Raw genomic sequence first — 13,087 nt, forward strand, 5'->3', positions numbered from 1 at the left:
GTGATTTACTAACCTCTCTGCCTCAGTTTCCTCATATGTAAAATGTGTGCTAACAGTTCCTATCTCAGTGGATGTTCGAGTATGGAAGCACTTAGGACAATGCCTGGTACCTAATAAGCACATAAGTGTACTGGGGTAATATTTATCATCACACTGCTTGCCGCAGGAAAAGGTAGATTAAACGGTCTCTCAGCAGGGAAGTAAACTACAGCTTATTCATACAGTGAAATATTTACTATTGCTAGACAGCAGTTAAAAGTGAATAGTCCAGATCTGCATGTATCAACATGGATAAATCTCAAAAGAATTACTTTAAAAACCTAGTTACTATGCACACATATTTTAATACTATTTAATTCATTATGGATTCATACACACTTAATGAAAGTATAAAAATATATATAGGGTTGGGGAATATTACATCCCAACTTCAGCTCACTGGTTACCTCTAAGGAAGCAGAGAGGAGGAATCTATACCAACAACATCTTATTTCATAAAATATCTGAGGCAAATATGACAAAATATTACATTTATTTAATCTCAGCAGTGAATACAGAAGTATCACATACAAACTTACATAAATTTTATTTTTAATATTAAGTATTCAAAAACTAAAATAATAAGTTTTAAAATAAAGATTATTACACTGCAATGATCACAGTTGAGAGATGGTTTCTTTATAGCACAGTAACCTCATTTTTGTTGAAATAAAATGAAGAGGCACTTATGTTTATTTCTAATTTGAAAGGAATCTTCTGCATTTGTTACATTTCCCAAAGTAATCAACTTTTCTCTACATAATCTCTGATTCAAATTATTTTGTCTTAAAGAAAAGGCCCTTAAAAGCAGTACACTGGAATTATTTTCACCACAGCATGTAAACTTAAGTATAAAGTAGGAAAAGCAGTATTCCAATGAACATGGATTGGTAAACTCTAAGACTTTAATTAACCAGAATACTCTTGGGTAAAGAAATATCCTAACTAAATGAATTAATCGCTTGGTTAACCAAAACTTTCTACTCCTGCTCTCAAGGATCAACCTTTTACCTTGCACCAGGGCTTTTAACCTCTTCTGTGTCATGGACCCTTGGACAATGAGAGAGGCTGAACTGTTTCATCCTAAAATTCATATGCTTAAGTCCTGCTGTTGTTCAGTCATATGGGCTGCAGCATGCCAGGCTTCCCTGTCCTTCACTATCTCCCAGGTTTGCTCAAATTCATGTCCTTCGAGTCGGTGATGCCATCCAATCATCTCATCCTCTGTCACCCTCTTCTCCTCCTGCCTTCAACCTTTCCCAGCATCAAGGTCTTTTCCAATGAGTCAGCTCTTCACATCAGGTGGTCAAAGTATTGGAGTTTCAGCTTCAGCATCAGTCCTTCCAATGAACATTCAGGATGGATTTCCTCTAGGATGGACTGATTTGATCTCCTTGCTGTCCAAGGGACTCTCAAGAGTCTTCAACTCCACAATATGAAAGCATCAATTCTTCGGCGCTCAGTCTTCTTCATTAAAGATCCAACTCTCACATCCGTACATGACTACTGGAAAAACCATAGCTTTGACTATACGGACCTTGGTCAGCCAAGTGATGTCTCTGTTTTTTAATATGCTATCTAGGTTTGTCACAGCTTTTCTTCGAAGAAGCAAGCATCTTTTAATGTTGTGGGTGCAGTCAACATCTGCAGTGATTTTGGAGTCTTAACCCCAAGTAACTGAATGTTTGGAGATAAGGTATTTAAAGAGATGACTAAGTTAAAATGAGATCATTAGGGTAGACTCTAATCCAGTATGACTAATATCCTCACAAGAAGAAGAAACCTGGACACGTATATGTACAGAGGGAGGACCATGTGAAGACACCAGGAATGGCCACTGTAAGCCAAGGAGAAAGGTCTACAAGGAAAATAACCCTGGCAACACCTGATCTCAGACTTGTACCCGCAAAAACTGTGAAAAAATTAATTTTTGTTGTTTAAGTCACTCATTCTTTGTTATGGCAGCAAACTAATACACACAGCTCAGGACACTTATGAATGTCTTCTTAGAATGTTCTCAGATAGACTATTAAAAAAAAAAAAAAGATGAATATAGATAGTTATAACCATCGACTCCTTAGGGAGGGCAAGGACCCCCTATCAGGAGCCCCTGCTCTAACTCGGCCTTTGTAATCTGCTCCACTCCTACAGCCTCAACTTCTACCTAGTGATACTTCCAATCTCAAATTTACCCCTCAAGCCCTCACACCTTCACCTAATCCATATCTCAAACTTCTTACTGTACATTACTTCCACCTGATGTCCCTTGGGTCCCTCAAATTCAACATACCTGAAGTATTGTCTCCTTTCCCCAACCCTGCCTAATCTAATCTCAGCAGTGCTTATCACAGTTAGTGGTCCCAGTCATCAGAGGCAACAACTTTCCTGAACACCTTCTTATTTCATATCCCTCATCCAATTCCGGAGAAGGCAATGGCACCCCACTCCAGTACTCTTGCCTGGAAAATCCCATGGATGGAGAAGACTGGTAGGCTGTAGTCCATGGGGTTGCTAAGAGTCGGACACGACTGAGCAACTTCCCTTTCACTTTTCACTTTCATGCATTGGAGAAGGAAATGGCAACCCACTCCAGTGTTCCTGCCTTGAGAATCCCAGGGACAGGGGAGCCTGGTGGGCTGCCATCTCAGTCAGACACAACTAAAGCAACATAGCAGCAGCAGCATCCAATTCTGCCAATGATTTCTGCTAAACATTTTTCAAATCCCTTCTTCTTTAATGCCATTGCCACTGCCTGAGTCAAGTTCTTATTGCAACTGGGAATTACCATAATTCCCTATGGTACTGTGCTTCCATCTTTACCTTCTGGATCCACCTTTCCTTTCAAAACTGTAACTCTGAACATTTTGGTACATAAATCCTTCAATGAAAAGAAAGGGTAGAATCATGCAGTGCTTTATCATCATCTGCAAGATAAAATTCAAATCATTCCACCCAAGTGATATACAAGACCTAGCATAATCTGGCAGCAGTCTCTCCTCCCACTTCATATACCTGCATTACTGAAGATTATGTTGTCTCCTAACACACCATTTACTCCTCATACGCTGTCCCTCTCTATTCCTCTTTCATCATCCTCATAACCTCCCTTGTAAGGTCCCTTGACTCCTCCACATTAAGAACTTTCTACTCTGTGTTATCTTTGTACCTGCTATATACTGTCATTACTGAACATACTCCACTGAATTAGTCAATATCCTTTATCATCAATAAAAGACTTTTCACGTACCACTAAGAAAAAAAACATGCTGCCAATTAAACTCTGCCATGCCACCAATATTATTCCAACTTCAGCTCTTTAAATGTATGCAGGGTGGGGTGGTTGTACAACTAAAACTACATGAAATACAGTGTCTGTTTATTTGACTGACTTACCTGTAAGACTTCGAGCTTCTTGAAGACAGAAGCTATACTCTGCATACAACAAGCACTCAAAAAATTTTTGTGAAAAGAAAAATCTAACAAGTCAGTTATACCTGTCTTTAGGGAAAGGAGTACATCAAGGCTGTATATTATCACCCTGCTTATTTAACTTATATGCAGAGTACATCATGAGAAATGCTGGGCTGGATGAAGCACAAGCTAGAATCAACATTCCAGGCAGAAATATCAATAACCTCAGATATGCAGACGACACCACCCTTATGGCAGAAAGTGAAAAACTAAAGAGACTCTTGAAAGTGAAAGAGGAGAGTGAAAAAGTTGGCTTAAAACTCAACATTCAGAAAACTAAGATCATGGCATCTGGTCCCATCACTTCATGGCAAATAGATGGAGAAACAGTGGAAACAGTGACACACTTCATTTTTTTTGGCTCCAAAATCACTGCAGATAGTGACTGTAGCCATGAAATTAAAAGATGCTTATTCCTTGGAAGAAAAGTTATGACCAACCTAGACAGCAGAGACATTAAAAAGCAGATTATTAAAAAGCAGAGACATTATTTTGCCAACAAAGTATGGTTTTTCACATCACTTCCATGGATGTGAGAGCTGAACTATAAAGAAGGCTGAGCGCCAAAGAACTGATGCTTTTGAACTGTGGTGTTGGAGAAGACTTTTGAGAGTCCATTGGACTGAAAGGAGATCCAACCAGTCCATCCTAAAGGAAATCTGTCCTGAATGTTCACTGGAAGGACTGATGCTGAAGCTGAAACTCCAATACTTTGACCACCTGATGCGAAGAACTGACTCATTGGAAAAGACCCTGATGCTGGGAAAGATCGAAGGAAGGAGGAGAAGGGGACGACAGAGGATGAGATGATCGGATGGCATCACTGACTCGATGGACATGAGTTTGAGCAACCTCCGGAAGTTGGTGATGGATAGGGAAGCCTGGTGTGCTGCATTCCATGGGGTCGCAAAGAGTCGGACATGACTGAGCAACTGAACTTAACTGAATTAGTGTGGTAAACTGGACATAGTAGAATTTTAATTTGAGGAAGACTCTCTTGATTCTTGGAAATTTTCCATATGTTCATTTTCCAGTAAGTCTATTTCCTGTAGTTCTATTAAGTCTATCAGTTATGTCTATTCTATAATCCTGTATAGGTCTATTGTTCTGTTAAAAACTAAGGTTTCCTTCACGGTTCAGTGGTAAAGAATCTGCCTGCCAATGAAGAAGACTTGGGTTTGATCCTTGGGTCGGGAAGATCCCCTAGAGAAGGAAATGGCAATCCATTCCAGTACTCTTGCCTGGAAAAATCCCATGGACAGAGAAACCTGGTGGGCTACAGTCCATGGAGTCACAAAGAAATGGACATGACTGAGCACACACACATTTTACTCCTGAGTAAATGGCTTCCAAGTTTAGGGGTGAAGTGATATTTCTGAGAAAACATGGAGCAATGAGGGCCATTTGCTAACCTGGTCTTAAAAACATTCCAACACGATACTGGAAGCTAATGACTGCGAGGAGGTGAGAAGGTTGTTTTACTTTTTTGTTTGGACAAGGGTGCCCCAATTCACAGGGAAGATGATTTTGAGAAATTTTTAAGATTAGAGATGGGGAGGGGAGCGGTGGAGTGATAAAGCAATGAAGTATCAAAGATGGACCTGTAGTATACCTGTTTATTTCTGTCAAGGAAAGGAGACTGAAGCAGAGGAGTACCATGTAAGACAGACACAGGAGCAACGAGTAGGCCCAGAAACCAATTATGGCAAGTATGAAAATCTGGATGAACTGTGCATTATATCTAAAGCTGAGTGTTAGATCTGATCAGAAATAAACACTGGAATAAGAGAGCTACCAATTTTAAAAATTAAACTACAAACATTCATTTTATAAGCAAGTTTAAGTTAAAAATACAGTTTACTAAGTTAATTACACACAAAATGTGGGTGGGAGGTTTCGTTGCCTTTCACAGTAAACCTTTTGGAAAATATGACCCACTATAAATACTGGTCATACAGTAGTAGCTCAAACACAAAATCATACACTTATTTTTGTCAGTTTTAAATACTTTATATGTGAAACAGGCTTTAAGATATACTCCTCTACATGAACAAAGGGACGTTTATTCTGAATATCTAAATCATACATGAATATGCTATGGTTATATACTTGAAAAAATGACTTAAAATTATTTTAATGAGAAAAGGTTTTACTGAAATGCCTTTTCTTTATCCCAGAAGTTCCTGCTGCCCACTTGCTAGAAAGTTAAAGATGATGCTGTGAAAGTGCTGCACTCAATATGCCAGCAAATTTGGAAAACTCAGCAGTGGCCACAGGACTGGAAAAGGTCAGTTTTCATTCCAATCCCAGAGAAAGGCAATGCCAAAGAATGCTCAAACTACCACACAATTGCACTCATCTCACACATTGGTAAAGTAATGCTCAAAATTCTCCAAGCCAGGCTTCAGCAATATGTGAACCGTGAACTTCCAGATGCTCCAGCTGGTTTTAGAAAAGGCAGAGGAACCAGAGATCAAATTGCCAACATCTGCTGGATCATGGAAAAAGCAAGAGAGTTCCAGAAAAACATCTATTTCTGCTTTATTGACTATGCCAAAGCCTTTGACTGTGTGGATCACAATAAACTGTGGAAAATTCTGAAAGAGATGGGAATACCAGACCACCTGATCTGCCTCTTGAGAAATGTGTATGCAGGTCAGGAAGCAACAGTTAGAACTGGACGTGGAACAACAGACTGGTTCCAAATAGGAAAAGGAGTTCGTCAAGGCTGTATATTGTCACCCTGCTTATTTAACTTCTATGCAGAGTACATCATGAGAAACACTGGACTGGAAGAAACACAAGCTGAAATCAAGATTGCCGGGAGAAATATCAATAACCTCAGATATGCAGATGACACCACCCTTATGGCAGAAAGTGAAGAGGAACTAAAAAGCCTCTTGATGAAAGTGAAAGTGGAGAGTGAAAAAGTTGGCTTAAAGCTCAACATTCAGAAAATGAAGATCATGGCATCCGGTCCCACCACTTCATGGGAAATAGATGGGGAAACAGTGGAAACTGTCAGACTTTATTTTTCTGGGCTTCAAAATCACTACAGATGGTGACTGCAGCCATGAAATTAAAAGACGCTTACTCCTTGGAAGGAAAGTTATGACCAACCTAGATAGCATATTCAAAAGCAGAGACATTACTTTGCCAACAAAGGTTCGTCTAGTCAAGGCTATGGTTTTTCCAGTGGTCATGTATGGATGTGAGAGTTGGACTGTGAAGAAGGCTGAGCACCAAAGAATTGATGCTTTTGAACTGTGGTGTTGGAGAAGACTCTTGAGAGTCCCTTGGACTGCAAGGAGATCCAACCAGTCCATTCTGAAGGAGATCAGTCCTGGGATTTCTTTGGAAGGAATGATGCTAAAGCTGAAACTCCAGTACTTTGGCCACCTCATGCGAAGATTGACTCATTGGAAAAGACTCTGATGCTGGGAGGGATTGGGAGCAGGAGGAGAAGGGGACGACAGAGCATGAGATGGCTGGATGGCATCACTGACTCAATGGACATGAATCTCAGTGGTCTCCGGGAGTTGGTGATGGACAGGGAGGCCTGGCGTGCTGCAATTCGTGGGGTCTCGAAGAGTTGGACACGACTGAGCGACTGATCTGATCTAATCTATGTAACTCTAACCTGGTTAATCTTTTCTATGCCTTATTTTCTTCTTTAATAATATGGGGAAAAGTAGAACCACCTCCCATGTCTGTTGTGGATTAACTGACAATGCATGTATTAAATACAATGCATTATAAGCCTCTGTCATGAAGAACAGTTCCTGGTACACAGGATGCACTCAATAAATGTTAACTGTTGGAATTATTAGTATCCATTTCTACCTTAGTCACATTAAACAATGCCTTGTAAGGGAATACTCAGTGGACAACCTTTAGGTCCTTGGATGAGTGAACCTGAGAGTCAAAACAATCAGCAGGGACTTCCCTAGTGGTCCAGTAATGAGGACTCTGTGGTTCCCACGCAGGGGGCTTGGTTCTGTCCCTGATCTGGGGACTAAGATCCCACAGACTGCATGGTGAGGCCAAAAACAAAACAAAAAACAGAGTCTGCAGCCTCCGTGAGCATGTATACTCAGCTTTTTTGTCAGAATTACATCTTCAGATGGGGAAAAAGTAAATCATGAAGATCCACTAGGCTTTCTCCAAAGTAAAAATGAAAAGCTGATTCTTACACTTCAGAAATCAAAACCAAAAACATATATGGAGAAGGAGAGGGTGAGGGCCAGCGTGTCACCTGAGCAGAAACTCAAGCTTCACTTCAAAACTACTAAAAACTTTGGAAAGTTTATTTTCATCTCCTACCTATAATATTCCATCCGTTCAGAAAACAGTATCCTTACTAAACACAATAACAAAAGCACGACTTTAGGTTTCTTTCTTCTCTAATTCATCAAACACAAAACATGAATCATATACACCAATGCTTCATCTAGGCATCTCGAAAAAACGGAGGCTCCAAATTCGGTAGATTTAGAGTGGGGCTTGCACTCCAGTGTTCTTGCCTGGAGAATCCCAGGGACGAGGGAGCCTGGTGGGCTGTCATCTATGGGGTCGCACAGAGTCGGACGCGACTGAAGCGACTTAGCAGCAGCAGCAGCAGCAGAATGGGGCTTGAGATTTTACATTTCTAAAGAGCTTGCAGGTGCTGCTGCGGCTGCTGCTCCTTGGATCATACTTTTAGTAATAAGTGTAGCATTACCCCCGTTTAATCTTCACAACCACCCCAATGGGTAGGAATTATTCTACAAACGACGAACCTGAAGTTGGCAAAAGTTAAGTAACTTACCGAAGGCCAATGAGCTTACTAAATGGTGAGGCTGATATTACAACCCAGGCCCGTGATAATCTTTCACTACACCGGATCCCACCCATCTTTAAGCAACCTTAAATTGCATATGTTCCTAAATTATGCCGGAGCAGAGTGGCCCACAGATAACTCCGGATCATCCACAGTCAACAAATAGGGAGAAGTTATTGAAAGGCGTGAGGCTGCGTGAGCGCGGACGGAGAAGGAGGCTGTGTCCTGAGTGGCCACGATTCCTCCAATCAGTTCCACTCCTCGCGGCTCGCTGTGCCACCTCGGAGACGCCGCGGAAACCCTCCAGCCACGCCGACGAACTGCTGGGACCTCCCAACTTTAAACGGACGCGCACACCGCGACAGAGCCGGCTGGGAGAGAGGTGACCCTGAGGCCAGTCACTCCAGCCGCGGCTCACCGGGCCCGCTGCCCGGCCAGCCCGGGACCGCGCGCAGCCCCAAAAGCCGGCTCCTCCGCGGCCCGAGGCTGGAAGGGGCCGTAGGGGGCGGCGACTCCAGGCGCCGGTAGCGATCGCCGAGCCGGGTGGGCTCCGGAGGCGGGCAGAGCGCGGGGCGGGGATAGGGCGGGGAGGCCGGGGTCCCCAGGGGGAGACCGGAAGGGCCGCCGGCAAGTGGAGGGCTGGGGGCGGCGGTTACAAACCCCACAAGCTAAAAAGGCGCGCTCTCCCGATCGACCGCACTCACCTCCCCCGTATACCCCGCCGCTCATGGTTGCTGTCGACGAGACTTCTACTCGTAAAGGCCACCTGGCGAAGTGACTGCAACGGCTGCGACTGCGGGTCTGCAGAAGCGCTAGCCCCCGACTCCCTTAACTTCCACCACCACCCCCCTCAGGCAACAAAGCGGCGGCCACACACACCCGGAGCGCAGTCACACTTGCTGTCTCCTTCTATCGGCCAATCACAAGAGGCCCGGCTACACTTCAACCAATAAAAATAAGGCTGTGCCGCATCCTTGTCGCGGCACAGCCAGTTTAGCCAATCGAAGGCAGCCATAGGGGCGGGGAGAGAGGAAAGCGACGGAAGGAGGGAAGGAGTTGGGTTGCGGAACCGGGGAGGCGGGGCGTCTCTAGTGGGAGGGAAAGAGGGGCGGAGGGAGCTGGAAGGAGAGAAGGAAGGCTGGAGGCAAGAGTCGGGCTGGCTTAGGGTGTAGCGGGGCGCGGAGGAGAGGTGGGAATCCGGTAGAGCAAGATAAGCCTCTGAAAAAAAAGTCTGGAATTTGAGAAAGTGTCTCCACCAGGAGTACCCATGGTTTGGGCTTGTAGTGAATGAGGGTTGGTGGTTTTTTGTTTTTTTCCAGAAGAAGTATTTTCAACTAACTGAAAAACTTGAATGTTATGCTCCACTTTGGGGTAGAGGGCATCAGTAAACCAGACAAACCGATAAGACCCTGAAATTTTAAAAGTGGTTAAGGAGATGATACAGTATCCCAGTTAACTTTAGTAGCGCTTTAAAATGTGTCATCAATTCCTTTTATCCTGTGAGGCAGGTGTAATGCAATGTAATCAGTCCTCACCTGAGCGAGCACCTAATCCTAAATACATCTCGGAACGGTCTGTTCTTAGTCCCCTGCGTCTACCAACCCAGTCAGATCACCGTTGTCCCTCCTCCAAGATTACTACAACAATTTGTCCCTTTGCCTTTTGGCAGGCAGCTTGATCTATCAGATCAGATCAGTCGCTCAGTCGTGTCCGACTCTTTGCGACCCCATGAATCGCAGCACTCCCGGCCTCCCTGTCCCTCACCAACTCCCGGAGTTCACTCAGACTCTCGTCCATCGAGTCAGTGATGCCATCCAGCCATCTCATCCTCTGTCGTCCCCTTCTCCTCCTGCCCCCAATCCCTCCCAGCATCAGAGTCTTTTCCAATGAGTCTATAAAAACTCCCAAATCACGGTTATGTCACTGACTAAAACTCTTCAGATGGGTTGTAAATCCTTGAGGTTAATAGCCGTCCTTAAATTAGTTTGTCTAGAGTCTAGACATATAGGTAGTTTTTAACCTTAAGAACAATTGAATAACTATCAATCTCAGTGCCAGCAGAGTGGCAGAAAGTGATTATAGGATAGGGAACAAGGCTAGTGAGAAAACCCTTTACTATTCAGTTAGTATAATCTCGGTTGTTGTTCACTCACTAAGTTGTGTTTGACTCTTTGTAACTGCATGGACTGCTCGTACTAGGCTTCCCTGTCCCTCAGCATCTCCTAGAATTTGCTCAAACTCATGTTCATCCAGTCAGTGAAGTGAAATGAAGTTGCTGAGTTGTGTCCGACTCTCTGCGACCCCATGGACTGTACCCTACCAGACTCCTCCGTCCATGGGATTTTCCAGGCAAGAGCACTGGAGTGGGTTGCCATTTCCTTCTCCATCACTAGATGGTGATGCCATCCAACCATCTCATTCTCTGGCCTTCCCTTCTCCTCCTGCCTTCAATCTTTCCTAGCACCAGGGTATCCCAATCATTTAGAAACATCGTTTACCCAATGAGATAACACATAAGTCAGCAAAGTATGGTCCCAGGACCAAATTACCCTGCCTTGTCTTTGTTTGTTTTAATGTTAATTTTAAAAAAATTTTAATTGAAATATAGTGGTTTATAATGTGTCAGTTTCAGGTGTACAGCAAAGTGGTTCAGTTACATACACATATAAATATATATTCCTTTTTACATACTCTTCCATTATAAGTTATTACAAGATAATGACTATACTTTCCTGCAATCTGCTTTGTTTTTGTATGGCCAGTGCAGTGAGTTAAGAACAATTATTCCATTAACATTTAAAAAAATTATTTTTAAGAAAAACATTTTGTGACATACAAAAATTATATGAAATTCACCTTTCTGTGATGATAAACCAAGTTTTACCGGAACACAGTGGAGCTTATTCATTTATGGCTGCTTTTGCTCTGTAAGGGCAGATTGAGTTTTACTACAGAGGCTGTGTGGCACACTAAGCTGGAGGGTATATTTACTATGGGATCCCTTACAGAAAGAGTTTACTGAGACAGTGCATGAAACACACATACCACATGCACCAGGTACTATGTGTTAACTGTGGTCCCTGTGACTACAGCTCTCACTGTGGATACATAGAAAACCCCCCAAATAATTTCATTTTGGATCGAACTCAGGTCTCCTGCACTGCAGGCAGACTCTACCATCTAAGCCACTGGGGACTTCCTATTTCCACTCTATGTTTTTATATTGTGTTAGACTAATAAATGGCACCCCACTCCAGTACCTCTTGCCTGAAAAATCCCATGGACGGAGGAGCCTGGTAGGCTGCAGTCCATGGGGTCACTAAGAGTCGGACACGACTAGGCGACTTCACTTTCACTTTTCACTTTCATGCATTGGAGAAGGAAATGGCAACCCACTCCAGTGTTCTTGCCTGGAGAATCCCAGGGACGGGGGAGCCTGGTGGGCTGCCGTCTATGGGGTCGCACAGAGTCGGACACGACTGAAGTGACTTAGCATAGCATAGACTAATAAAGCTAATGAGTTGTAAAAATGAATAAAATATAAAAACTATTCCTTTGGTAGTTAAATATTGAAGAGATACTATTTGTGTTTATCAGTTCAGTTCAGTCGATCAGTCGTGTCCGACTCTTTTCCACCCCATGAATCGCAGCACGCCAGGCCTCCCTGTCCATCACCAACTCCCGGAGTTCACTCAGACTCACCTCCATCGAGTCGGTGATGCCATCCAGCCATCTCATCCTCTGTCGTCCCCTTCTCCTCCTGCCCCCAATCCCTCCCAGCATCAGAGTCTTTTCCAATGAGTCAACTCTTCTTATGAGGTGGCCAAAGTATTGGAGTTTCAGCTTTAGCATCAGTCCTTCCAATGAACACCCAGGACTGGTCTCCTTTAGGATGGACTGGTTGGATCTCCTTGCAGTCCAAGGGACTCTCAAGAGTCTTCTCCAACACCACAGTTCAAAAGCATCAATTCTTCGGCACTCAGCTTTCTTCACAGTCCAACTCTCACATCCATACATGACCACAGGAAAAACCACAGCCTTGACTAGATGGACCTTTGTTGGCAAAGTAATGTCTCTGCTTTTGAATATGCTATCTAGGTTGGTCATAACTTTCCTTCCAAGGAGTAAGTTTCTTTTGATTTCATGGCTGCAGTCACCATCTGCAGTGATTTTGGAGCCCAAAAAGATAAAGTCTGACACTGTTTCCACTGTATTTATAGTGCACAATAATCCATTTTTATCAATTTACCATTTAAATGAAGAGTAATTCATATAGCGCAATATCAATAGATTATACTGATACCTCAATATTGTCTCTAACATTTCCCATGGAATTAAGATACCATCTGGGTTGAAAAAGACTGAAATATTTGTCCCACTAGTTGAGAGTCCATCAGAAAACAAGAGTTCTTCAGGGTTACAAAGGACCACATGGCTAGCCTCCAGGGAGGCTTGAGATGCAGTTTCTGTCTCCTTCTACAGATAACACACTGGAGTGCTGGGGACTCTTCAATCTGACAGCACAAAGAGATTGCTTGAGAAAATACTGAAAAGTCACAGTTAGATGTTTTTACTTAAAGTGAGGGTTCTGCTTCATTTGTTAATTTGGAAAGTTATTGGAAAACAGATAAAAGCAGGGACCAGCCAACATGTTATGGTAACTTTAAATGGACTGTAATCTATGAAAATTTTTTGAATCACTGTGTTGAACATCTGAAGCTAATATAATATTGTAAATCAATTATACTTCATTTTAAA

The 13,087-nt window shown here is 43.0% G+C and overlaps 1 protein-coding gene across 2 annotated transcripts in view; it reads right to left on the bottom strand.

Annotated features, from left to right (window-relative positions):
• The window catches only part of ACTL6A (actin like 6A), a 31,508-nt gene extending 22,282 nt beyond the window's left edge, over nucleotides 1-9,226 (bottom strand). Inside the window, exon 1 of one of the 2 annotated variants that reach the window (XM_019959358.2) lies at nucleotides 9,034-9,226. In XM_019959358.2, coding sequence (XP_019814917.1) covers nucleotides 9,034-9,058 — 25 coding nt within the window. In that variant the 5' untranslated portion in view covers nucleotides 9,059-9,226. Of the gene's footprint in view, nucleotides 1-8,317; nucleotides 8,439-9,033 lie in introns of those variants that run through there. The other variant, XM_070791557.1, reaches the window with a different exon arrangement.
• Between the last annotated feature and the right edge of the window lie 3,861 nt (nucleotides 9,227-13,087).

The sequence above is a fragment of the Bos indicus genome, chromosome 1 (assembly GCF_029378745.1).
Source record: "Bos indicus isolate NIAB-ARS_2022 breed Sahiwal x Tharparkar chromosome 1, NIAB-ARS_B.indTharparkar_mat_pri_1.0, whole genome shotgun sequence".
NCBI classification, from domain to species: domain Eukaryota; kingdom Metazoa; phylum Chordata; class Mammalia; order Artiodactyla; family Bovidae; genus Bos; species Bos indicus.